This window comes from Podarcis erhardii (assembly GCF_964252035.2).
Source record: "Podarcis erhardii genome assembly, chromosome: 5".
NCBI lineage: Eukaryota > Metazoa > Chordata > Lepidosauria > Squamata > Lacertidae > Podarcis > Podarcis erhardii.
The window spans coordinates 36,727,788-36,755,709 of NC_138509.1; the positions used below are offsets into that span (position 1 = coordinate 36,727,788).

A 27,922-nucleotide genomic window follows, 5' to 3' on the forward strand; every position below is an offset into this window, starting at 1 on the left:
ACTTGAACATGTGGTGCCAGGGAATGTAACCCCTGCATAAATTAGGAGTTGCCTGTACTGGGAAACATGGGTGGTGGTCAAAGGTTGGGCCTTGCTTCCTCTATGAGGCATCGCCCTCTCTCTGCCTACCAACCTTAGGAAGCCCCTGCCTTGTTGCATTGTTTTAAATGCCAGCTAGAAACTTTCCCATTTCGTCAATGCATAAAATTTCGTTATCTGTATTAGTTTTTAAAAATGGATACTGATTTTTAACAGTGTTTTAATTATTTGTGCATGTGTACTCACTCTCTCATACACATATCATGTAGTTTTTAAGTCTTTCTAAATAAATAAATGTTGCTGAGGGTCTGCACTTGTATATGCTACTTCAAATGATGAGTTCGGTATTGTAGCCATGGGCATTCATTTAACACTTTTCACCACGTTTACTGAAGGATTTGGGAATTAATGCAATTCTTTTCTGTTGCAAGCTGATTATATTAAGCTGTTGCGCTAATTAGGGATAAAACTAAATGTTTCATTTGAATTTCAGTCAGGAAAAATGATTTTTTTATACAAACACACATACATATGCAAAGTCCCAAATCAGTTCTGTTTCTGCTCATTTCCTAATGCTCCAGCTCCCAAAGAAAATGGATCAAATGGATCATGAATTCCATTATATCAATGTCTACCCAGAGCCGAGTTCTTGTCAAATTATATCTAATTGCATCTTTTTCCTTTGATGAACCAGAACTTAACGTGTACAGATAATGCTGAAATAATCTCTTTTAAAATATACTTTATTTTTCTTCAGCTCTGAACATAAGAAAAATACAAATCACCCTGATGTTAAGGAAGAGTGGAAATAAATGTTTGTGTGATGACAAAGTGCAATAAAGCTCAGACAAGCCCCCCCCCCCCCATCCTCAATCTATAATATGATACTGAAATATTGGCTAGATGCTCATACAAATTTAGAATCTAGACTGGACTGAATTGCAAGTGTGAGAGAGACTTTTATGTAGCTTTCTTCTTCGTTTTCATTACAAATTAAATGGGCTTGTTCAGAAAACTCAAGGGAGGCTTGAGATCAGAGGTGTGAAAGGAACAGAACACAGAATAAATAATCCACCGTTAGCAGAAATGTAAGGTCCACAGAGTGCACGAATATTTTCTTCCCCCTCCAGGTAGGCTGATGTGAATGGGGTAACCATGTATACAGCCAGCCACAATCCTGCAGTCATAGCAACATGCCCCTGCCAGTGCCACAATCACAGGAATTGCTGCTAGTTGTATTCAGGGTCAGCTAGGCAGGACAAAAAAATCCATAGCCAGGAATGGTGGGAATGGGGTTGAACAAATATTTCTCATTTCTATTCCATGTCATTTCCCAATCTCTGTGCTGTTCCTGCATTAATCTCAGAGTGTTTTGTTTTAGTAGTCTCAAGAAGGCATGTTCTAATTTACATCCAAGTGCAGGTTTCAAAATAATATGTAAAATACAATACAATGCTGATAACTGTGTCGCAACATTCGGAGTAGCACATCATCTGACACCTTCTGATTTGAAAATTAGTCTGAGATATGTGGATCAGTATTTTCATGTATGGCATTCGCAAAGGTCGGATTCCTCAAGTGCTACTAGGTGGGGCTGCTCACATGGAAAAGGAAATGCCTTGTGTGAAGTAGCCCTAAGAGAAAGCAGAATCGCCTCCTTCAGCCACACCAGGGCAAAGGCCATCAGTTCCCAAGGTTACTCTGTGCATTGATAGGTGCCTATTGGCATAAATCATTGCAGTTTGGCCAATTCATTGCAACAATGAGAAAGACAGTGCTGAGAACTTTGAGAGCTATTGTGGCACAGTGGTTAGAGTGCTGGACTAAGACCTGGAAGAGCAGAGTTCTGGTCCCCACTGATCTACCTCACAGGGTTGTTGTGAAGATAAAATGGGGAGATTGAAAACCTTGAGCTCCTTGGAGGAAAGTCAGGATATAAACGTAATAAAGAAATAAAATATAAATCAATTGGTTTGTGAAACTGCCCAACTGTTTCTGAAGTAAAAGCGGAAAGATCACCACCAGTTATTGTTACTACTCAAGTTATGTGAACAGGCACACATCACTTTCCTGCCCAGAGTCCCTGGCATCCCAGTCTTACTCTTCCTCTTTAAAACAGAAAACCAGATTTATTTAAAATTATTTACACTTAAATTTACATCCCCTCCTCGTATATCTAAACAGTGTTTTGTTTAAAAAGTGGATATGTACTTATTCAATTTAAGCGCTACTGGAATGTAGTGTTTTGTGGCTGCAAGTTGAAGCCCACGCTGGAATGCAAACTGCTTCCATTCAGTTGTTTATCCAATTTCATTTTCATCCAGCTGGTAGCAAGCTCATTCTCCCCGTGCTGATCCTTATGCAGTCAGAATGGCACCACCCATGCACAAGAGGACTGCTACGAGCAAGCTCAAGGGAATCCTATTCACCACCTTCGAGCATCTTCCTGACATGTTCCCCCATTCAGTGAAGGAGGCTTCTGTGGTGCTGTGGACCTTTCTGTTCAGCATCTGATCATCACTCTGCAAGGGCGGATCCCCAGACCACAGCCCAGCAGTAGGCTGTCCTTGTCGTGCAAGGTAGAATCACCAAGCTATGGTCAAGTCTAGATTGGGTTCTGACAATATGAACCACAATTTTCTCCTCCTTTCAACAAAGTCTCCTGATTTACTTCCTGCTCTGAAAACTTTCGTAGAATTTGGTGTCCCTCTCTGGATGTAGATTTCAGAGTTAAAAAAAAAACAATTTTGTGAAGGACTACTCTTTTGTGTGTGCTTTATTTATAATAAGACCCTATTCATTTCTTTAATAGAAGTGCTACATCAAGCTCAGGAATGGAGATTGGTCCTCAAGGCATTGTTGGACTCCAACTCCCATCATTCCTGACCATTGTCCATGCTGGCTGGGAGGCTGATGGGAGTTGGAGTCCAACAACATCTGGAGGGCTATGCCTGAGCTGGATGTAGCAGTTCTATTAAAGAAATTAATAAGACCCACCACAAGCGGTTGGCAAGGAGTAATCTTTCCGATTCCCTGTTTCCATGGCAATCTATAAAAAAGCTAGAGTGGAGCCAAACCGGGCCACTGAGTTTTGAGAACGTTTTTTGTGCACCTTTCAAATACTCATTTTTGGCAAATTTTCAAAGGGTGCTCAAAAAGTTAGGGAAGTGTTTAGGGAAGGGGAAGGGGAAAGTAGCCCTGTTGCCTTGGCAACCAAGGCAATGAAATGAAGGCAATGCAGCAAAGCAAATAGTATTAGCTTGGGGCACTCAAGTGCAGAGAAGTTGAGCTGATGTTTTAAGTGGGTAGCAGGAATGTGCCCACAAGTCACATCTCTCCCAAGCCATCCTGCACCCTGGCCATCCCTGGCAGCCATGTCTTTGGCAGAAGAAAGTGGCACAAGGCTGTATATGCATCTGCCTCCTTTACCCAGTCAGAACTGTTGGGCTGCATGCACAGCATATATTGAGGGCACACACCAGCTACAAAGAATCAGGGGAACTATCATTTCCACTCAGAGTAACAATTCCTAGCAGTTCCCAGGATTCTTTGGGTGCTTTAAATGTAAGGTGTGCTGAGAGTTTGGTAAATATAGTGCAGTGGTGTACAGAAAGAGTCTGGTAAGAGCCAGTGTAGTGTAGTGGTTAAGAGCAGTAGACTTGTAATCTGGTGAACCGGGTTCGCGTCTCCACTCTTCCACATGCAGCTGCTGGGTGACCTTGGGCCAGTCACACTTTTTTGAAGTCTCTCTGCCCCACTCACCTCACAGAGTGTTTGTTGTGGGGGAGGAAGGGAAAGGAGAATGTTAGCTGCTTTGAGACTCCATAAAGGGAGTGAAAGGTGGGATATCAAATCCAAACTACTACTACTACTACTACTCCTCGTCCCCGTCCTCGTCCTCCTCCTCCTCTTCTTCTTCTTCTTCCTCCGGTTGGAAGGATAAAGAAACATGAGGTTTATCAGCAAATAAAGCCATTCTGAGTACAGTGGTACCTTGGAAGTCTAACAGAATCCGTTCCGGAAGTCCATTCAACTTCCAAAACATTCAGAAACCAACACGTGGCTTTTGATTGGCTGCGGGAAGCTCCTGCAGCCAATCGGAAGCCACACCGGATGTTCGGCTTCCGAAAACCGTTCGAAAACTGCAACACTTACTTCCAGTTTTCAGTCGTTTGGGAGCCGAAATGTAGGAGTTCCAAGGTGTTCAGCAACCAAGTTACGACTGCACAGGCTTGTTCTGCTTGTGGCTGATATGGAGGCATGAGCACAAACTATCTCCTACTGTAAGTGGCTGGAACTGACTTGGAGAAAAAGCAGGAAGGAAGTAAAAGCCAGAAAAGTAGTTACTATGAGAGAAGGGATGAGTGAGGAGGAAAAACAGGTTCTCTTTTTGTATATTGCCCCTGACTGGTTCAGGTAACTTATTGCAAGTGCTGTTGCTTTACTCCCAGCATGTTGTGTACAAAGTCTCAATCAGCTAGACTCCCTAGACTGGTATAGGAGCTATGTGTGCATAAGACCCATTTCGCATTAACACTGAATGTGTGCAGCCACTGGTGGTATGGCTGGTAAGCACATTCCCCTTAGTCCCCCACATTAATTGACTGCAGGGGGCTATTTGGTGAACACATCTATGGTCTCTCCATTGATTTCAGTGGGGTATATGCTTGAATGGACATTCTGATACACATCTAGTGTGCATTCTGGAACAACTAGAGCTACATCACAGCTTAAGAACTAGGACAATATGTTGCTTTTTTTGCCTTTACTGGTAAAATTCCATTGCCTATGAAACTTTGTGCTTCACCAGGTTCACTAAATGCGGCCCAATATTCTTAGGATCATGTAATAAAAGAGAAAGGAATGGCCCTGTTAAGTTTTTTTGTGTTTGTTCTAAGCTTTCACCAAAGCTGCAGAATGAGGAATACAAGCTTTGAACAAGTAGTACAAGTTCATTTTGCACCCCTTGAAAGGACACTGTTTTGCCTTGGAAATGGGGTAGAAATCCAACACAGCCGCGATGAAATTCTGCAATTACCTGCACTTCCTGGAAACAAACTGAATATTTTTGTTTGTTTGATCCAACAAGCTTTCTCAGTTGAATGAATAGGTCTCTGCTGTGGGTGTCCATTTTGTATTGCTTTTAAAATTCCACTTCTGATGTTTTTAACTATATTTGACCATTTTCACTATATTTTGTTCATCACCTTGTGATAGAGATGTAGAATGCAATTAACAACAACAACCAGATAGCTTTCCTTTTATTGGTGCTCTTTGAATGGTCAATGATAACAGTGACAGCTGTGCAAGGACCACTCTGTGCTGAATCACCATGGCACAGATCATCCTAGAGGTGTAGCCTTTGATTTCCTCTCTTTCATAATACAATAGGGTCCCCACATTTAATCTTGAGTGTGGGAGCCCATTGCAAGAAGACTGTTCTGCTGTTGTTCTCAATCTGCCTGATCAGAGCTTTCCCATTCTCCTATATGGAAATATTAAGGCTGACAGACACTCATTCTATCACTCTCACATCATGGATTCCATTCAGATCTATCTGCAATGTAACCCATTCATTTGAGGAAATCAATCTGAATTAGCAAAAGGCATTCATTTATGTATGCAGGAACCAGTGCAATGAATGCTGATAATGAAGTATGGATGCACTTCTGGCAAGCTTTGACAGAATGTTGTCTGGGTAATATTATTTATTGTTATCACTACAAAGGACAGATGTGACCCTCGGTTTCATGAAGTTCAAGGCAACAAACATGGTTCTCTGTGAAAAAAGGGGTATCTACACATAAGAACAGGAAATACAGTACACAGAAAGCTGCTGAAATCATACCACCATTCATATAATTTATTAACACATTTTAGCACACCCCGAAATGACATTGAAATAGGATAACAGACACATAAATTAAGGGTTGCGTTGAATATATTGGGTTTTGCTTGTTGAATCATCTGCTACGAATTCACTGTAGCCCTATATTTTCCTAATATAGTCCAGTGATTCACTATCACCATTTAAATTACCTTCTATGTCAAAGAGAAATGATTTTCCTAATTTAGACCCGATAGCTGCTTTTGAGTAGATCTCATTTTTATCCTTTTGTCCCTTCTTCTTTAGCCAGACATTGGCCAAATACAGAGAATGAACCGATTCACACAGAACACAAACCTCCCTTGGTCCTCCTGCTGGCCACACAGCTTGCAGCTAAGCTATGGTGTGCCTTCCTAATTCAGGCTCATGGTATGTCTCCTCCAGACAAAGCATGAGCTGTAAACCCAAGAACAAACCTTAGTCACAGCTCATCCTTGTCTGGAGCAAGACAAACCATGTGGTAAAATGCTAAGCCTAACCATGGCTTACCTCACAGCAACACAGCAATAAGAACTTCAGGAAGAGCGAAGCAGCCACAATCTCCTTCCCAAGGAGTGTATGCGTTCAAGCTATGCCTTCGTTCTCTTGGCATTACATGTCAACCAGCTCAATATCAGTTGCACTAAAGCCCAAAGGAAATCAATGGGACATGTTAGCCAAGGGTCAAACTAGATACGATGTTAACTGCATCCAATGAGTTAATGTGCATCTTTTAAACAATTTAAATAGCTGCCATGTCTTGGGTGGGTGGATCATTGAGCTAGGTTCAGAATCAGGATGCAAAGTGTGTGTGGGGGGGGGGGTGTTTCAATTCCATCCCAGGCCCACCACAGTTCTGACAAAAATCTTTAAATGGAAACTTCCATCCCAGGGAAGCACTGGGGATAATTTCTTACAGGCCTGCGGTATTGGTGAGTCCTAATTCTGTTCCCTCTGCAGCAGCTAATTACATTTTTGAAGCATGCACTTTAATTTCTTTACACACAATTAAGATCTCTTTTCGCACTATGGTTGTAAGTCTAAGCATACTTACCTGGGAGTAAATCTGGACACCCTTTTGAATAAACCATGGTTAGGGTTGTGCTGCATCTTCTCATCTGAGACAAGCCTGGCTAACCTTTTGTGCATTGGAGCCAGCCCAGAATATTTCGCACCTTGCAGTGGCAAGCATCTTCACAACCATAATCCTTTGCTTGGAAAACATTAACAACCCTGCAAAATGCATTCTGTATCATAATCCCTTCCTGGATATTCATAGCACTAGGAAACTGGTATATCTAAACCGCTGCAAGTTTATTTCCCATTTGTGCCTCCAAACCATCGACAGGTTGGCAAAGCATAGACTTCCAAGAAAGCTTATATAATATAAATCTAGTGGTGTCTACACTTCCCATGATTCTCAGCAACAGGAAGAGAAGCAAGTTGGAAAGGAAGTGAGCAAAAAAGGGGGCTGAGGTGGAATGTGCAAAAAATAAACTAAAGCTGTGTTGTTACCCTTCCTATTTTGTCTTCCTGGTCAGAAACAAGTTGTTAGAAAACTGTAACCAAGTGATCTTTATATTTTACATTGACTGATAAAGATGAAAGGTTGCACAGACTTGTATCCAATGCAGCATTAAGCAACTGTCCCATCCACACAAGGAGTTCCACTTGCATAATGGGACTTTCCCCTCTCTCCTCCCCCTAGGCACCCACTAAATCTGATCTGGGGTGTCCCTCAAATCTCCAGAAAAGATTTGAGGAAGGTGGGAGGGGAAGTCTAATTACACAAATGGAAATCCTGGTGCTGAGGGAGATGATGGCTACTTAGCATTGCATTTGATACAGGCCTCAGCCTCCAGTTCCCATCTAGAGTTTCTTCTGTTGCCACAGCTTTTCGATTATTTCTCCTTGCGAGGGAAATATTGATACCCAGGGTGAAATTTTGCCTACTCTTGTTGAAAGGTTTATAAAAGAACAACTAACAGGGCCAGTTGGCAAAGTCATCGGGTTGGCAGGACAAGTAGAGCGAGCCCCTCACAATAAGGCACACCTGAGAGGGACCTCCCTCGCCATTTCAGTCATGCATCCAACTGCTTATTGCCTATGCAATCTTGTCATATTCTCTTCCCCCCACCCCCAAATAAAGAAAATGGTTTATTTGTACACAATGGTCATCGGTTCAGCTGAAGAAAAGAAAAGGCGATCAAAAGAGATGTCACTGTATTCCGCTGAAGTACATTTAATACAATATACCAAGCTCATTGACTTTCTTTACAGTATCCCCTTCCCAAGAAGACCCTGTGTGTTTCCTGAGCCCATCACATTCTCCTTGCAGGTTGGATCTTCAATGCTGTTCCTTGCGCAGCAGTGCCTTATTCATTATATGACTGTTTCATCTGCATCCAGTCATAAGTCATGGCTCTTTTTTCTTGAGTAATCAGAGCTCCTCCTGTTTCAAGAAATAAAAACCACAGAAATATATCAAGATGAATGTTCTTTAACTTATAATCATAGTGTACAGAAGAAGATTCCCTGTTCCTTCGGGGAGTCCTATGACATGTCAAGGGTGGGCATGACAGGTCATAGGAGACTTTAGGAACCGGCCCTTTGAAAGATGGAGGTCAAGTAGGATACAGACAGAATTTGGTTGGTTCAGAAAGCAAGGTGGGATCAACAGGAAGCCTTCTCAGAATTGTTCAAGAACAAGTGAAGTGATCTAAAGGTTAAATGGATAGGTGAGAGACCAGTGCTTAGGAGACAGCTATCACTGCAGGTTCTGATCAGAAGTTCCCACTTGATGGATGTGTCCCTATCTGATTGATTTCTGGGAGGCTGGGGACAATCACAACACAACACAAGTGGGGGTTATTTGTCTAAGGTGAAAATCAGTCAATAGGGGTTTTCTGAGTGATGACTACAAGGGGAAAAAGGGAGGAGGAAGGACAGAGGATAGAGCTGCGATGCTCCTGACTCACCCTGCCAAACATCAGCTCAGAAATGTTGCAGGCCTCTACTTATCAATGGTCTTAACCCCCACGCAAATGGGGAGTTGTCTGTGTGTGTGTGTGTGTGTGTGTGTGTGTGTGTGTATTCTGGTCTCTTTGTCACATTTTTATGTGACCAAGGCACAGAACTTAGTTGAGGGGCTAGGACGCTGATGAGGTAGGATTCTGTAGGTGTCTTGGATAACAATGGTTCCTAGGAATTTTTGTAAAACGAAAACAAGAAAGCAGACTACAGACTGAGACAAAGTTATGACGAAAGGAAGCAAAATTGCTTAGAAACAATCTCCCCAAATCAGGCTTAAATCCAAAATATGTTGACTTAATTGAATTTACAGATGTTTCCTAGGCCTCCTTCCCCCAGGACACACACACACACACACACACAGAGAGAGAGAGAGAGAGAGAGAGAGAGAGAGAGAGAGAGAGAGAGAGATTATTCAGAAGGACTTTTCAGTGGCTGGGGGCAGGGCAAAATCAGATTCGGAGAGGAGGAGGAAATGGGAAACTTTCCTTCTGTGAATTTCAAGTTAATTTGCCTTAAGATCCACACCTCTCATTGCTTCATAGCATGTCATTCATGATCAATAGATTAAGCCTTAACCTATTCAATGTGTCTTATTAGAAACACTCTCCTTCCACAAACTTCCTTAAATGTATCTTTGGATGCAACCCAGGAATCCCAATTGTGTGTTTGCCCTGTAACGCTAATGAAAGGATTACCTTTTTCAGAGTAAAACGAGTGGGATTCCCCACCTCTATATTCAACATTATAATCAGAAATACAAAGAAATACATAAGTAAAACCAAAGAACACATGAATAAAACATTCTGTGAAATGTCAATAAATAATAAAATAGAGCTATGTGATCAATCTTATGAGCCACAGAAACTTTCTGAAATAGATGGGTCTTCAGGAGATGTTTAATACTTTCCATTAAACCTGTTTTTCCTCCAACTGTACTCCAAGAATAGAAATACGCCAATTTCTGGGTGGAATAAACATCCCAAGATGGGCATTTATTTAGGGAAAACAGTGGTCCTGGAAGCACCTCCTCTTTGCTAATTGCGCTGCTCCTATGCTAAGCTCGACAGTCACATGTTTGGAAACATGGGCTTGCTTGTGGCAGCATGTTCAGCTTTCTGGAAAGTTCCTGTATGGAAAGATTTCTAGCTAGGTTGGCGAGAAGAAAGACTTCCTCCCACTGAAGCTAAGTGCCAACACAGAGGTGTTGAAAATTATTCTTGTTCATCTAATAATAGCATGCAAATAGTGCCCAACAATTGTGGGTAGAGCCCAAAAGACATATAAGGCTGTGGTCCAAAACATGTTTGCAAGGGATGGAGTAAGTCCCACCAGACACAGTGAAACTTTCTTCTGAGAAAATGAGCACTGAGGACTTATCCACACTTCTTGTCTCACTGCTTTCTCCCAGGGAAAACTGCTCTTTGCTGCTCATTCAGAGCAAACAGCAATTCAGCTTTCCCCCAGATTGCCAGTTGTTCTGCTCTATCACGAAAGAGCAGCTCTTCCCTTGGAAAGGAGTAGGGCAAGGGGAAAACCTCTTGGGCAAGCCCTCAGTTGCATTGCAAGGCACTTAGGAACTGGAAGTACTTTTCTAGCTCTGTTTACTGACATACGTAAAGCAACACTGTCACAATAGTGAAAGAAGACAAAGGCCAAATCCTGCCACTTTCTCCAGCGCTGGTTAAAAACAAACCCAAGATTGAGCCGAGTCAATATGTAGGAGTATTTGCAGTTTCATGTGCAACAATATTTTGCACATAGAATCCCCCCCCCATATGCAACAGAGGGGTATTTGTCCTCAAGGCTACCAAGTATTCTGTCATTCAAGCCTACCAACGGTCCTTTGAAGGCAGAATTCATTTCTCTCTGCTTACTTTTTTGAGGAAACAGAGGAGATGGCATGCATTCTCTGACAGAGGGCAAGTGTTTCACTGCCCAACGCTCAGCAACTCGGATGTACAGAGATTCAGGATTTAGCCCTAAGGGTAGAACTACATGCTACTCAGAAAATGGGGCTTCCTTTTCTCTCCATAAACATCTGGTTTAACATGTGCTGTGCCCACAAAGTCATTACAAAGTGCATTTCCTTCCATCAGCGGATAAGTTTTGAGTGGGCTGGAGAAATGCACACTGCAATGATGTAGGGATATGGGTTAAGTTGAATGAAATGTTAATGCCAGAGGATGGGGGATGGGGACAAGAGTCAACCCAGGGGTGGTGTGTTCAGCAGCAGCTCCATGTTCTTTGTAGTAGGGTGTAGTTTTGCCCTAAAGAACACAAACAAGCAGGCATATCAGCAGGGGGGAAACCCCATTACATACACACAGTATGTTCTTTGGTACCCCCATCAGTCTAAGCATCCTACTCTGGTGGGGAAGGGCCGGAGGTGATACATGACCAAGCACATTGGGTGAAGATTTGCAACAGACATCAGAATACGATGCATGCAGGGTTTGGCTTTCATTTTATTAGAAAATAGACAAGCTTAAGTTTCAAAATCAAAATGAAAATAGGCATTAGAAATGAAATTAACTAACCATGTGGTTTTATCCAAGGTCAAAACTAGTTTCAGAAGGAAGGAATAATAAATAATAAAGGTCAGTAAATGAAACAAGACAAAATGAACCAAAAAGTACTCTTTTTTTACCGTTTTATGTTAAGAATGACTGACCATCAGTAAGAACCATATGTTTGCCTGTTAGAAATTGAAATATGTTCCTGTACAAAGCTTATCATTCCAGAAAGAACAAGCGGTGCAGTTAGGTAACTTTTCATTACTTTACTTACTACTGAAAATGTGGTATAAGCCAGCCCTGCTGCCTTGGGAGCCTTGGAAATTTGCCCCAAAGTCTTCCCCTGATGGCACCACTGGCTGGAACAGGATTCCTGGCCTACTCTAGATCTCTTACAACTCTGCGCATGTTTACTCAGAAGCAAAGTCTCACGGAGGCTGCCAGCTTATGCAGGCTTACTTATTTTCCAAGTAAAACCTGCATAGGGTTGAGCTGCAAGTTCAATGGGGCTTACTCCCAAGTAATGCATGCAAATGACTGCAATCTTTTACAAAGGACAGAAGCTGTCCCCTTGGAAAAGCCCTGGTCAGCGACCCAGGCCTGAGCCCAGCAGAATCAAACAGAGGAGGAGCCAAGGCTGTGACAGCCTCAGGAAGGCAGCAGCTGTAGGTTACAAGCAGAACATTCTGGGTGTAAGGCTGAGAAATTTAAAAAGAAGCCACTGCAAATCTGGAAGAACAGGCCTTTCCCAAAACTACATGGGCAGTGGGGGAATCCCTCAGCTGCAGTTCTTCTGCACACCAGGATTGTCCACGTTTCCAAAAGAAATGATAGAAGGAGCTGCAATGTGGGCTGAAACAGATTCTTTTTCATACAACATAGGTTATTTAGTTTCCCTACTTTCCCCAAACTATCTTTGAAAAAAACAGTTTGGCTTGTTTACCTAAAGAGCCAAAGCATGACCTCCGCAGGATGGTAGGCCCTGATAAATCCTACCTTTAGGACCCACAATGAATTTTGAAGCTCAACAAGAGTCATTTAGCATTTTTAAAAAGAAAACAACCACCGCGGTCTTCCCCTTTCCTGCCAACAAGTGCCTCTGATAAAGCAACGGCTTCATCCATTTAATAAGCAAATCCTCAGCTCAGCGACTGCCTGCAGCAGATTTATTTCAAATCATTTGGCACGTCTCTTACCCTGAACAAATATGGAACACCATCTGTGGAGTGGAAAATCAAAAGCTATGCTTGCATGTGGTCTAAACAGCAATGTAAACAAATAGGTGAAGATATTTGAAAAATGAACGTTAAGAATTTCACCAGCATCCCCACTTGCGTCTACATACTTTCCAGGTGATCTTCCTCCATGATGCTAAGTTTTAGGGTGGTCTCAAATAACCCAGTGGCAGGGTGGAGGTTTTTTTTAATCTTCAATTTTATGGCATGGGTAGGAAACCTTCAGCCTGGAGGGGCCTCTGTCTGGCACCCAGGACTCTCCCAAGGCCATTCCCCACTTCCTGGCCCTGCTCCACACCTTCCTCGATTGCTTTCGCCTGGTTGGAATGTTTTCCTGAACTGTGATAATGGTTCCTGCTTAACTGGAGGAAATATGGAGGGGTGTGTGTGTAGAAACCTCTGGCTTTTGTACAGCTGGACTAGAGCCTACTGTGCGAGGGCAAGAGTCGCATCCATTGCTTCGCTCCTCTCTGCCTCTGACCCTACCCGCCACTCACATACAGAGCCCATATGGTTGCCCACAAAGAAATGTGGTCAATGCACTGGAAAAGGTCCCAGAACCCTAGTTTTATGGTGTACTTCTCCCTGGTATCACTACAGACGAAGGGTGTGCTACAAATCCTTATTAATAATAAGCGCACCAATAGATCACTGCTGAGGCGCACACCCAGGATTGAGAGGCCTGAAGAGATTATGATAGTGCCTCTCCAAGCATTGCTATTAGCTGTGGACTTTTGGTGACATGACAAAAGCACAAAGCAGGTGAGTGAATACAAAGGTGAGCCAAGCGAAAGGTCTGTTGATTTAAAGTCCTCTTCCTCACCAGGACACAGTGGGGACCCCACTGTGGCATGCCTCATTGCTTGGTCTTCTTCCATGTGGAGGAAGCGAGTGGGCAAATGGAAGGTGGTGGTCATCTGGCTACAGAGTGCTATAATAAGGCAAATTTGCTCGCTGAGTGGGATTGCAAACGAGTGGGATCATGGGAAGGTGGCTGATATCCACTGTAGGAAGCTGGCCGATGTCTGGCGAGGGACCCAGCAGAAGCTGGCAGGTGTTGGTGGATGGAAGCCAATGGAGTTCACATTCGGAAGCTACTAGGTGCCGTAAAGCGGAAGCAGGCTGATGTTTGCAGATGTAAGCTTGGTTGAAGCTCATCTTCAGAAGTCCGTTGACAGAAGCCAGTGGTTATTTGTGAGTCAAAGCCAGAGTACTAATGTGAATGAGTGGAGCATGAAAGATGAGTGCATGAGTCCGTTGGCATTCTTCATGAAGTCAGCTGGCATGTGTTTGTTTGTTTGTTTGTGTGTTGAGGCAAATCATGCGTGTATGTGCTCAAAGGTGATGTGTGGAAGGAAAGTGGTGGATATTCATGAACAGATGAAACCTGTGGACGTTGGCAGGCTGAGTTTAGTGGCTGAAATTGCCAGGCAGAAGGCAGCAGGAGTGCCCAGGGGATGCTGCTGGATGGTAGCCATGCCACTCATTGTTCCCGGGATCCCCTACCCGCACCCCACTTTCTAGGGATGTCCAAAGCCAATGAGGTTTTCTGAAGACCACCCATGAAAGCAATGCAGAAAAACTGCATGTCTTAAGGAAACCAACTTGTATTTCTAAATAGACATCCTTCTAAATACATATTAGTGTTTGAAATATTTATTAACCACCCTTCATCAAAATATTCCAGAGCAGTGCACAAAAGTATAAAATAAAACTAATGCAATAAAACAACAGTAAATAAATATATCAAAATACCACAATGCAAAAGCAAATTCCTCTGCCCCCACACCCCCAAGAAACGCTACCTGGGCAAAACATAAAACAAAAATGATCTGAAAGCAACAACCCTGACATCACTCCTGCCATTGTTCATCATGTTCTGGTGCCTAGTATTACTTTCACTTGATAGCTTTCATGCCCCCAATAAGGGAGAGAGGGAGAGCACAATAACTTCCTTTCTTCAGAATTATGGCTGAGCGAGAGAGCACACAGGGCCAATTTTCCTACAAAGAAGCAGATGCTCTCAGGCAAAGTCCTGCCAATAGACCACCTGAGCAAACACCTGAACAGATCACACAGGCCTCATTCCCACTAACAGCAGAGGAGGGAGACATCCTGTTCCTTATCTGCGCAACATGGACAGAGGGCTGTGCAGAGAAGTTGGTATGTGCAGTCAGGCTTTTGAGACCACTGTGCTACTGAACAGATTGTCCCCCAAAAGCAGGGTAGCACCAGAAATAGCCCAGCAGAGTACCAAGTTCTGCTGCCAAAAGGAAAAGAAAGAGAGAGAAAATGATATCCTAGTGCAGGTGTAAGTCAACGTCATAGCTTCAGATTTTTTGGACAACAACTCCCATCAGCCCTGAGTAGCATGGCCAGTAATCAGGGATGGTGGGAGTTGTAGTCAGCAGCACTGGCTATCTATGCACCACTGCAAGTGTGCATGTTTTTGTACATGCCTAAAAGGGCCCACTGGATCACATCATATACAATAGGACTGTGGAACCTGTGGCCCTCCTGCTGAACTCCAACTCCCATCATCGGTTACTATTGGCCATGCTGCCTGGGGCTGATGGGAGTTGGAGTCTATCGCCATCTGGCGGACCAAAAGTTCCTCACCCCAGTTATACAATTCACCCAGTTGTCTATGTTTGTCGTTCCAATGATTTCAAATAATAGTAACGTACCAAAGCTCTCAAGACAGCACTGCTTCTTTTTGTTAGTTTCTCAACTTCAATAGAGAATCAGCAAGGATTTTGATCAAGGTCCCAGGGTTGAAAGATGCATCTTTAGCAACAGTTAGCCTCAGCGGACCCTGCAATCCCAAATCCACTTATTGTTCTATAAAAAGTCTTTGGGACTGACTCAAAGTAAATAATGTTGAGATTCTGCTCATAGGCTGTGATCAGCAAAACTATTGTTTATTTGGGGTCCATCTGTCCTACGAAACTCTTATGCTTTCTAAACGCATTGTCAAGCTAAACTTCAAGAAACAGTGAAAAATAAGCCTAGAAGACATCAAGCAGGCATGCACCTAATCATTTGGAGAAAATGCTCCATGGATCATTCACCAGATTTTGCTGGTAATCTGAGGAGTGCAGGAAATAACAATGGGAGCCAATCAATGGCAGCATCCAGTCACAAAGCAGAGCTTTAAAAACAACAGCTATGTGCCCACAGCTATTAGGCCTGATGGCTAGTTTGTGGTTATGCTCTCCTGGGCAAAAAAAGTATAAGCAGCTACCAAGTTTGGAGTAACACAGTTTTGTATAGCTACACACTAGAAGATCTTCAGACAGAAATCCTAAATTAAGATGCTCACTATCTTAAAAAAAACACAACCCACCCTCTTCACATATGACTGCTTTAATACAAAGAATTTTGGTACTGGGGTATCCAAATACTATGATGATGCTAAGCACTCACACATGAACTTATTTAGTTGTTATTCTGTCTTTCTGGGGCAACTGTAGTTGGGTAGAAAAGGGAACTCTAATTCTTAGCATTCTCTCCAGATTCTTGAGGGGAAAGCTACAACAAACTGGGATAAGACTGACAGAAATTTTCAACTAAAAGAGAATAATCTGCAATCAGACACAATCATTCTTATCTGTATTTGGTGTTACTTGGAAGAGAAAGCTTACACAAAGAACCAGCAAATAAGTGTAATAAAAGGCAAAATGACCTTACAGAACAAACTCTGGCTTTTCAGCAAGCTTCAGGGCCTCGTGCATGCCTGCGGCCGATAGCTTACGGTTGATATTCCTATATCTGCATTGCAGCAGATTGCGATAGGTTGTCCTCAGGTCCCGATTGAAGAAGGCATATATAAAGGGGTTGATGAGAGAGTTTGCATAACCCAACCAGAGAAATGTCCTCTCGACCCACAGGGGGATACAACTGCAAGACGTCCCGCAGATAAAGGGTCTGGCGGTGGAAAGTATGAAAAATGGCAGCCAGCACACCGTAAATGCCCCGACAACAATCCCCAGGGTGGTGGCAGCTTTCTGCTCTCTTTTGAAGATGGAGATGTTCTTCCGCTCGTGCTTAAGCAGCCGCGAAAAATTTGTGCACTCTTCCGATTCCTTGTGCAGTTTCGCGATGCCGTTCGCTGAAACGATCCCTTCATTTTCTTCAGGGCGGGGGAAACCGGCGAACTTATGTTTGGCCGCACTCTTCTTGGCGGCTTTGAAGATCTGGTAGTACATGAAAAGCATCACGGACATGGGAATGTAAAACGCCACCGCCGTGGAATAAATGGTGTAACCAAAGTCTTGGCTGATGAGGCAAACTTTGTCGTCATTGATATTCTGAGCCCAGCCAAAGAGGGGCGGCAAAGTAATTGAAGCCGACAGCAGCCACACGCTCAGGATCATTTTAGCCATACACTTCCCATTCTGCCTGACGGGATAGGTGAGGGGCCTGGTGATTCCAAGGTACCTAGAAAGCAGAGAGAAAGCAGAGTTAGTGTGCCTTTTGTTAGTTACAAAGTTTGTGGGCAAAACTACTGCTGTTGTAACTTGCAGCGGGGAGCCCCGCAGGCTAAACTGTAGCTAGTAATAAGAATTTGACCTGCAAACAAAAGATGAAACAATGAGTTTGCATTTCATACCAGCATGGATCTTTAAAACACCCAATTTCTAGGGTAACTAGCAAGCAGGAGAGTAAAAGGTAATGCATGCACCAACCAGATTTTATTCTCTCTCTCTCTCTCTTGCATGAAACAATTCTAGTTTTTGGTTTCTTTTGCGCAGCTTTTTAAGTGTGCTTTACAGCAACCCATCTTCAGGGGTTTGGCCTAATGGGAGTTGGGAGTTGCATGATGGGAAATGCCAAAATAGGACTGCAACTGTCCAGTACTGTATACCGCTCCATACTGGTTGGCCTTTAGGTCAAAGGATCGAGAGAAAGGCTTCCGCAATGTAAAAACAGGCTGAACACTGTAGCAAGTGAGAGCATACAGAAATGCTGTCTTTTCCCATTTCTACTCAGAGGCTGATTATCTTCATGGTCAGAGCCAAACTAGACATTCAATGGGCAGGTATTTTTTTTTTTTTAATGCAAATAGCATGCACTGGGAAGGATGATAATTACCAGGTTCAGAGCAAACATGGGCACAGGGTGGGAAAATATAAACCTTTTCTTCCCTGCCTTTGTCCCGAGGATAATCCTCCTTTGAAACTGGTTTTGCCTTGGGGGAGGGAATCTGCATTGGCACCAATAACTATTATTTTAGGCTCTACAGAGAGGGCTTCAGGATAGTGGTGGCCAGTAGTAGCCATTGGGACTGGTAAGGTGATTGGGAGAGAGGCCAAGAGGAGGTGGAGCCAGAGTGACTGACAGGCAACATTTGTTCCCATCCTTCTTCCCGCTAAGATAGACAAGCTGAGATGAAGGACAGCCAAATGCCACTCCTTAGAAAAGTTGAAAGTAAGAAGGTAGGCAGGTGGGGGCTGGCTGAGGCTGGTGGGGCAATGCCAGATTCTCCCTGATGGATCAGTCTCCACTGGTTTTGATTCTGGAACAAAGATTGGGTCCGGTTTTCATTCCAAGTTTGGTTTGAGTTCATTCTCCCTAATGCTTCTGTGAGCTCCCCCCCCCCCAAAAAAAAACCCCATTTCAAACCTTGCCTTTAAAAATTTGCATGTGGGTGGAGCGGGGGTTGGGGTGTGATTCTTCAAAGCAGAATAAAGCAGCAGCTTCAATGAAAATGTTAGTCTTTGGTATTTATAAATGTTCTAAATGCGGCAAAATCAATTTCAAAGAGAGTTAAATGTTTTCATTCTGCTTAAATGAATAAAGGCATTTCGCAGCATTATTGAGTCACGCTTCTTATGGGGACTATTTTGGAACACGCAGATTTCTTCCACGGTTTGATTAGCTTACAATGACTTGAAACAAAGGAGCATTTCGTGGTCATTTCACTGCATGAAAGGGCTGCTTGCTTTAATTCTCATATCAATGGTTTTTTGTTAAATAAAATGCGTCCAAGTGTTTTTAGATTCCATCCCAGACACAGGATTAAAAAGAAGCTTTACAAGATGGAAGAATTCATGAAGCTAACACCATTTATAATGCTACTCAGCATCGGGTGGGTAACCTGGCATCTTCCATCTACAACTACAAATCCCATAATCTCTGGCTGTTGTTCATGTTGGCTGGCGCTGATGGGAGTTGGAGTCCAACAGTATCTGAAAAGCCACAGGTAAGCCCTTCCCTGCTGTTAAAGAACAGGCAGCTTTTGGAATAGGGTAAGAATAAAACAAATGCTTATGTTTCACCTGCAGTTCCACATGTTTCTCGACAGTTTTGCCAAGACAGACTGATGGGACAGTTCAACAGTTTGAAATTATGTTCAGAGGGAAAGCAGCGCCCATCTGTCTCTGCAAAAACAACCAAGAATCTTGTGGCGCTCCATAAGCTAAGCCAATGTGATACCATCTAGATGTTTTTTGGGTTCCCATCCCAGCCAGTGGTCAGGAATGATGGAAATTGGGAGTCCAACAGCATTAGAAAATCACCAGGCGCCAGGCACATTTTGCACCTGGCTGAGCCTAGGGCTTGCCAATCGGAAGGTCCGCGACGGGGAGAGCTCCTGTTGTTCGGTCCCTGCTCCTGCCAACCTAGCAGTTCAAAAGCACGTCAAAGTGCAAGTAGATAAATAGGTACCGCTCTGGCAGGAAGGTGAACGGCGTTTCTGTGCACTGCTCTGGTTTTGCCAGAAGCGACTTAGCTATGCTGGCCACATGACCCAGAAAAACTGTCTGCAGACAAACGTTGGCTCCCTCGGCCAGTGAAGCGAGATGAGCACCACAACCCCAGAGTCGTTCGCGACTGGACTTAACTGTCAGGGGTCCTTTACCTTTATCAGCCACTTGACGCCAAGCGAAGATGCCCAGGGACCAGAATGGCACCCAATGTCTCCACCATCTGGAGGTGCATGCCTGGGAATCCTGGGATCTTGACTGTTTTAACACACTAGCAGCACGTTAGATACAATAGAATTTGGCTTGGGTAGTAAAATGTCCATCAATCCTTTATTTTTTAAGCTTCTGTTTAGGAAGGTTAATGAACATCTAGCCATTTCCTAACTGAGTTTTATTTTTTAATATAAGTGGCCAAGGGTTAAAAACGGTCCCATTTAAGGTCAATCATATGTATATTATATATTTCTGAAGTGCCCACCAATGAAAGTTAATGCATTGAGGTATTTTTGAGAAATTGCACAAGCAACAGAGCAACGTGATTAAAATGCATTAGATTGAGAAAGACATGTCAGTGCAAAACTATATTGGTTCTACAAAATATGCTATTTGAAATTAAAATGCATTAATCTACATAAAAATACATCAAACTAGTCCCACTAATACTTCTATTTCAGCTGCAAGATAAAAACAGCATCAATCTTGGGACTTCCGGAGGCGGCGCGAAGGGTAATGGCTGCCCTTTCCTAACGGGAAGGGAAGCTCCGCACGAGAAAGGGTCGTCCGCTACGGCGCAGCGGAGACCCAAAAACGGAAAACCGCAGGCAGCAGAAGCCTGCGGTCCCGGGACCCGGCGGGCGCCAGAAGCGGCCACCGAAACGTTGAGGGAGCCTCGTAAGGGGCTCCGGATCGCGGAGGAGGCTGCGGCGCTGTGGGTCGTTCCGCAATCGGCGGAGTGAAGCCGCGTAGCTGTTGCCAGTGAGCGCTGACCTTTCTTCCTGAAATTTATGCTTTAAAAACAACAACCCGTGAGTAAACAACGGACTGTATGTAATTCGGGACTTTAAAACATTAAATTTGGCTGAAAGCGGATTGACGAAAAACAGGAAGTCCGTCTTCCGCTCCCATTGAACTTGAACGCAAAGAGCCTGGAGGAGTGGAGGCAAAGAGAGACCTTATAAACTATTTGATCTGAGCACCCATTGAACTTTATTTTAAGTGGAATAAATAACCTCATGTGCTGGACTCTTATGAATTCTAGTTATATTTTAATCTTTCTCCCTTTGGAGCTACATTTTAACTAAAAACCCCAGGTGCTGGAATTGCCTGAGAAATTGAGCTGTCAGCTTGCAGTTTGCAGCTTGGATACTTTGAATCTGAACTTTGAAACAATCTGAGAGAGTCTGAACTTGTTACTTTGAAGCATTTGGATTACCAGCTTACACCATCAGAAATACTGTTGTTGTACTAAACCTTAACTCTGCTGAAAAATCTTTTTATTGAAGGTTCTTGGACTTAGAAATTTGACTTTATTTTAATTGAAATTGATTTCTTCCCTGAAATATTTTAAACTCCCCCTAGAGGATTTGGGACTTATAACAGTGACTTTCACTTTACTTTCTTTTTCCCGGCCCCTTATTGACTGTGACCATCTGTGCCGGGGCTTTCTCATGGGAACAACTCAGCTTGACCTTGAATTTTAGATAACTTTGGAATGAGTGGTACAAGAAGGAGAGGAAGAACTAAACAAACAACTTTGACAACTTTAACCGCAGCCTCACAGGCACGTAGATCATCTGTGCCTACTTTGCCCTCTGAGGTCGAAACTGTTTCTCTGCCACGGGCAGGGGAGGGAGAAACTGAGGAATTACAACTGGAAGATATGGCCTCAGGGGCAAGCACTACTATTTTAGAGAAAATTTTTGAAAAATTAGAATCTTTGGATAAGAAAGTAGAATCTTTGGACAAGAAAGCTGATGAGCAAACATATAAAATTGAGCAGAACATAGAATGTTTAAATAAATTATCTGGACAAGTCGCACAGAATACTCAAGCAATCGGAGAATTGAAGGAGGCTGCAGGGGAAAATCGGAAATTGGCTGAAGATACCAGCCAAAAACTTGAAAATTTAGAACAAGAGGTAAGACCACTCTGCAAGCAAGTAGGCGAACATCAGACCTATTTGTCCATGCTTGAACTGCGGAACAGGGAGAGCAATTTAAGGATAAGAGCAATACCAGAAGTGGAAGAAGGCAACCTAGCTGAGTTTCTGACTAAAGAATTCTCCAAATTTTGGAGTTTAGAGGAAAAGGACTTTAAAATTGTTTCAGCTTTTAGGCTCGGAAGACTTCTAAAGAAAGAGAAGCCCAGAGACTGTTTGATAATATTGAGGTCAAAGGAGGAAAGGGATAAGATTTTGGGCCTACACTACGGAAAGTCACTGGACATTTTGGACAAAAGAATTGAGATCTACAAGGATATTCCTAAACAACTGCTAGATCTTAGATCTGACTATTTGGAGTTGACAAGACTACTAAGGAAGAATTCAATCATCTTTAGGTGGGAATTTCCTCAAGGACTATCTTTTACCTTTAGAGGGAAGAAGATCAAAATCAGAACATCGGAAGACAGAGATAAATTTCTGAACGTATACGGAGAGGACCTTCACAAAGGAATTGACCAACTTCCAGGGCCTGAAACACCAGAGGCATCTGCACCCTTGGACTCTGAAGATTCTCTGAACAAGATACCACCCCTTGAAAAATAACCAGATTTATTCAGGATGTCTCTGCAACTTTTGAGTTGGAACATTAATGGCTGCAATATCCCGGAAAAAAGGAGGAAAATTTTTCATATACTAAAAAAAGAACAATTGGATATTATCTGCTTACAAGAAACACACGTGACTAGGCTCCATAGAAAGGTGTTAATAAACAAAAGACTTGGCCAAGAATTTATATCTTCGGACAGAGTAAAGAAGCGAGGAGTGGTGATATATGCAAAAGAGAGCCTGTCACCTAAATTCTTATTCAAAGATGAACATGGAAGAATATTAGGAATTGAGATACAACACCAAGGAGAAAAGATTCTGATATTAGGAATCTATGCACCAAATGACGGGAAATCGGAATTTTACAAGAAGTTGCATGAGACTATGCTGGACTATCTGGACTACAACAACATCATTATGATGGGAGATATGAATGGGGTCGTATCGACAAACATGGATAAGTCACAAAATCAAAACGTTACAAAAGACGGCAGACTACCAAAGACTTTTTTTGAAATGGCTGACAATATGGACTGGATTGATATTTGGAGAACTAAGAACCCCCTGGGAAGAGAGGGAACATTCTTCTCTGAAGCCCAACTGACTTGGACAAGAATCGACCAAATATGGATATCTAGAGGTCTGGCACCCAAGGTCAGAAAAGTGGAAATCTGCCCAAAGACCTGCTCCGACCATAATGCGCTGAAGATGGATATGACACTATTGCCAACCGGCTCCTTTAGATGGAAGATGAATGATAGCTTGTTTAGAGATCAGGAGATTGTCAAGAAGGCCCAAAAAACCTTGAAGGATTATTTTGAAATAAATATGAACACTACGGTGGAAAAAAGAACTATCTGGGACGCAAGCAAAGCTGTGATGAGGGGGTTCTTGATACAACAGAACACTGTAAAGAAAAGAACACAAAATGAAAGGAAAGATAAGATTTTGCAGAAAATTAAAGAATTGGAGAAGAAATTAAGATCAAACCCGAAGTCACAGCCGATTCTGAGAGAAATTAAACTATATCAAGCCCAATATTCTAAATTGATAAACCAAGAAATAGAATGGAAGATTAAATTAATGAAACAAAAAACTTTTGAATCGGCAAATAAATGTGGAAAACTGCTAGCTTGGCAGTTGAAGAAGAGACAGAAATTAAATACAGTTACAAACCTAGAAATTGAAGGAAGAAATATCCAGAACCCCATGGAAATTAGAAAGTGCTTCCAGAGATACTTTAAAAAATTATACACTCAAGGGCCGCAAGATGAGGTTGAGATTAAACAATTTCTGGAAAGAAATGGATTAACAAAGTTGTCACAAAAAAACAGATTAATCCTGAACAACAAAATAACACAACAAGAGATTGAACAAGCTATTCAGAACATGCAACTGGGCAAATCTCCAGGGCCAGACGGTTTGACCTCCAAGTATTACAAGACACTAAAAGACTATCTGACCCAACCAATGATGGAGGTCTGTAATGAAATTATGGAAGGGAAGAAGGCGCCGGAATCGTGGAAGGAAGCCTTTATCACATTGATACCAAAATCTGAAGCTGAAAAGACACAACTCAAAAACTATCGTCCCATCTCCCTTTTGAATGTGGATTACAAAATATTTGCAGACATTTTGGCAAGTAGATTCAAAAGAGTGCTTAATGAAGTAATTCATAAAGACCAGGCAGGCTTTCTCCCAGGTAGACATATGTTTGCAAATACTAGGAACATTATTGACGTTTTGGAACTTTTGCAAACAGACATAAATACAAAAGCAGTGTTAATTTTCATAGATGCGGAGAAGGCCTTTGACAATATTTCTTGGAAATTTATGAAGGGAAATTTGAATGAAATGGGAGTGGGACGGGGGTTTGAGAATGGGATTGACGCAATATATTCAGAACAAAAGGCCAAACTGATAGTTAACAATGTGGTTACAGAAGAGTTCAAAATTGAAAAAGGAACACGACAAGGCTGCCCGATTTCCCCTTTGTTATTCATTTCGGTTCTGGAGGTGCTCTTGAACTTGATCAGAGGGGACCGGTTGGTGGAAGGGATTCAGGTCGGAGCGAAACAATACAAATTGAAAGCTTTTGCAGATGACCTAGTTTTGACTCTGCAGGAGCCAGAATCTAGTACGAAAAGAGTATTACAACTGATACAGGATTTTGGTCGGGTGGCAGGATTTAAATTAAATAAACAGAAAACTAAAGTGTTGGGAAAAAATTTGACAGATACAGAGTCGGAAAGGTTTCAGAGAGAAACAGAACTAACTATGGTTAAAAAAGTAAAATACCTAGGGGTAAACATAACAGCAAAAAACCTGAGTCTATTTAAGGACAATTATGAAAAATGTTGGTCTGAAATTAAGAGAGACTTGGATAGTTGGACAAAATTGAAGCTTTCTTTGTTAGGCCGAATTGCTGCTATTAAGATGAATGTATTGCCAAAAATGTTGTTTTTGTTTCAAACATTACAGATTGTGGACAAAACGGAGTGCTTCCGGAAGTGGCAGAAAGATATATCTAAATTTGTCTGGCAGGGCAAAAAGCCCAGAATTAAGTTTAAGATATTAACAGATGCGAAAGAAAGAGGTGGCTTTGCCCTGCCAGACTTAAAGTTGTACTATGAAGCCGCAGCTTTCTGCTGGCTAAAAGATTGGCTACTTCTCGAAGACACTGACGTGCTGGATTTGGAAGGTTTTAACAATGCTTTTGGTTGGCATGCATACTTATGGTATGACAAAGTTAAGATCAATAAGGCCTTTAAGAACCATATTGTCAGGAAAGCACTGTTCAATGTCTGGACGAAATATAAAGACTTATTGGAAAACAAAACTCCAAGGTGGCTCTCACCTCTGGAGGCTAAGGCCCGAAAAAGACCCAATATGGAGGCCAAATGGCCAAAATATTGGGAATTATTAGAAAAAGATGGAGACAATTGGAAATTGCAGAGTTTGGAGAAAATGAAGGATAAGGTGCGAGACTGGTTACATTATGCTCAGATTAAAGAAGTTTTTAAAAATGACAAAAAGTTAGGGTTCCAGGTGGAGAAATCGAAGTTAGAAACAGAATTGTTAGAACCCAAAACCAAGGTACTATCTAGAATGTATAACTTGCTGCTAAAATGGAACACACAAGACGAAATGGTTAAATCGGCTATGATAAAATGGGCACAGGATATTGGGCATAACATTATGTTCGAGGACTGGGAAAGGTTGTGGACCACTGGGTTGAACTTCACTGCATGTAATGCTCTGAAGGAAAATGTTATGAAAATGATATATAGATGGTACATGACCCCAGTTAAACTTGCCAAAATATACCATTCGTCTGACAATAAATGTTGGAAATGTAAAGAAAATGAAGGAACATTCTTCCACCTCTGGTGGACATGCCCTAAGGTGAAGGCCTTCTGGGAAATGATATACAATGAGCTGAAAAAGGTATTTAAGTATACCTTCACTAAGAAACCAGAGGCCTTCCTTCTGGGTATTGTCGGCCAGAAGGTGTTAAAGAAGGATCGAACATTTTTCATGTATGCAACAACGGCAGCAAGGATTCTCATCGCAAAAAATTGGAAAACTCAAGATTTACCCACACTGGAAGAGTGGCAGATGCAGCTGATGGACTATATGCAACTGGCCGAGATGACTGGCAGAATCCGAGACCTGGGAGAAGAAAAGATGGAGGAAGACTGGGAGAAATTCAAGATGTATCTACAAAAACATTGTAATTTGTTTGAATGTTAAGAAGGATGCTAGATACCATCTAGATGTTTTTTGGGTTCCCATCCCAGCCAGTGGTCAGGAATGATGGAAATTGGGAGTCCAACAGCATTAGAAAATCACCAGGCGCCAGGCACATTTTGCACCTGGCTGAGCCTAGGGCTTGCCAATCGGAAGGTCCGCGACGGGGAGAGCTCCTGTTGTTCGGTCCCTGCTCCTGCCAACCTAGCAGTTCAAAAGCACGTCAAAGTGCAAGTAGATAAATAGGTACCGCTCTGGCAGGAAGGTGAACGGCGTTTCTGTGCACTGCTCTGGTTTTGCCAGAAGCGACTTAGCTATGCTGGCCACATGACCCAGAAAAACTGTCTGCAGACAAACGTTGGCTCCCTCGGCCAGTGAAGCGAGATGAGCACCACAACCCCAGAGTCGTTCGCGACTGGACTTAACTGTCAGGGGTCCTTTACCTTTATCAGCCACTTGACGCCAAGCGAAGATGCCCAGGGACCAGAATGGCACCCAATGTCTCCACCATCTGGAGGTGCATGCCTGGGAATCCTGGGATCTTGACTGTTTTAACACACTAGCAGCACGTTAGATACAATAGAATTTGGCTTGGGTAGTAAAATGTCCATCAATCCTTTATTTTTTAAGCTTCTGTTTAGGAAGGTTAATGAACATCTAGCCATTTCCTAACTGAGTTTTATTTTTTAATATAAGTGGCCAAGGGTTAAAAACGGTCCCATTTAAGGTCAATCATATGTATATTATATATTTCTGAAGTGCCCACCAATGAAAGTTAATGCATTGAGGTATTTTTGAGAAATTGCACAAGCAACAGAGCAACGTGATTAAAATGCATTAGATTGAGAAAGACATGTCAGTGCAAAACTATATTGGTTCTACAAAATATGCTATTTGAAATTAAAATGCATTAATCTACATAAAAATACATCAAACTAGTCCCACTAATACTTCTATTTCAGCTGCAAGATAAAAACAGCATCAATCTTGTATGCCTCAAACCATTCACCTCAATATATACATTCGATTAACCTTGAAAACTAAGATTCTTCTTTAACACAAAGTAAATAATTCAGTTACCTACTCTGCAGGAAGTCTGGAGAATGGCTGAACAGAAATGTATACATGTATCAGTAGGCATAAGGACGAATTTTGATTTTTGTTTGCTTTTTGATAAGAATCTACCTCATTTGCAGTTATTGAACCAATATGTGAACTGAAACACCTCTATCCTTTGAAATTCACACTTTTCCAAATTTTGCAGTGCAGTTTTCCTACCATACAGAAAGTACAGAAAATGCATATATTAGGGGGAAATGTGCAAATATTGGTGTGCATATATTGGTGGAAATAATATAGAAAAATGCATTATATATATATATAGGGGAAAATTGCTTGCAAAAATACATTATGTTAATAAAAATTGCATACAAAGATATGTGTATTGGGGAAAATTTGCACTGAAACACTGTTGAATTTTCATTGGGGTGGGGGCTTGGGGGGGACCACAGATTGCTGCAGAAATGTAGAACACTGTGTTTAAGACTGGAAACATGACAACTTAAGAGAACTAAAACTAGCAGATTTGTACACCCCTATATACCAGCCCCTGTGCAGAAAATCACTGAGAGAGGATCTGCAACTTGACACATTTCCCCCCCTTCCTAAAGAATCATGGGAACTGTAGTTTACCCCTCACAGAGTTGCAATACAGTCATACCTTGGAAGTCAAACGGAATCTGTTCCGGAAGTCCGTTCGACTTCCAAAACATTCAGAAACCAAGTGCAGCTTCTGATTGGCTGCAGGAAGTTCCAGCAGCCAATTGGAAGCCGCAGAAGCCCCATCGGATATTTGGCTTCCAAAAATATTTTGCAAATCAGAACAGTCACTTCCCGGTTTGCAGTGTTCGGGAGCCAAAACATTCGAGAACTAAGCTGTTCAAAAACTAAGGTACAACTGTATATATTGATTTACAGTATTTACTTCATGAACTTGAGAGGCACCTTTTTTC

At 42.4% G+C, this 27,922-nt stretch overlaps 1 protein-coding gene across 1 annotated transcript in view; it reads right to left on the reverse strand.

Annotated features, from left to right (window-relative positions):
- Positions 1–5,888: 5,888 nt before the first annotated feature.
- HTR7 (5-hydroxytryptamine receptor 7) overlaps positions 5,889–27,922 on the reverse strand; it is a 47,363-nt gene continuing 25,329 nt past the window's right edge. The window contains exons 2-3 of the mRNA XM_081861875.1: positions 16,377–17,126; positions 5,889–8,357 (exon numbers count right to left, since the gene is read on the reverse strand). Coding sequence (XP_081718001.1) covers positions 8,315–8,357; positions 16,377–17,126 — 793 coding nt within the window. The 3' untranslated portion in view covers positions 5,889–8,314. The remainder of the gene's footprint in view (positions 8,358–16,376; positions 17,127–27,922) is intronic.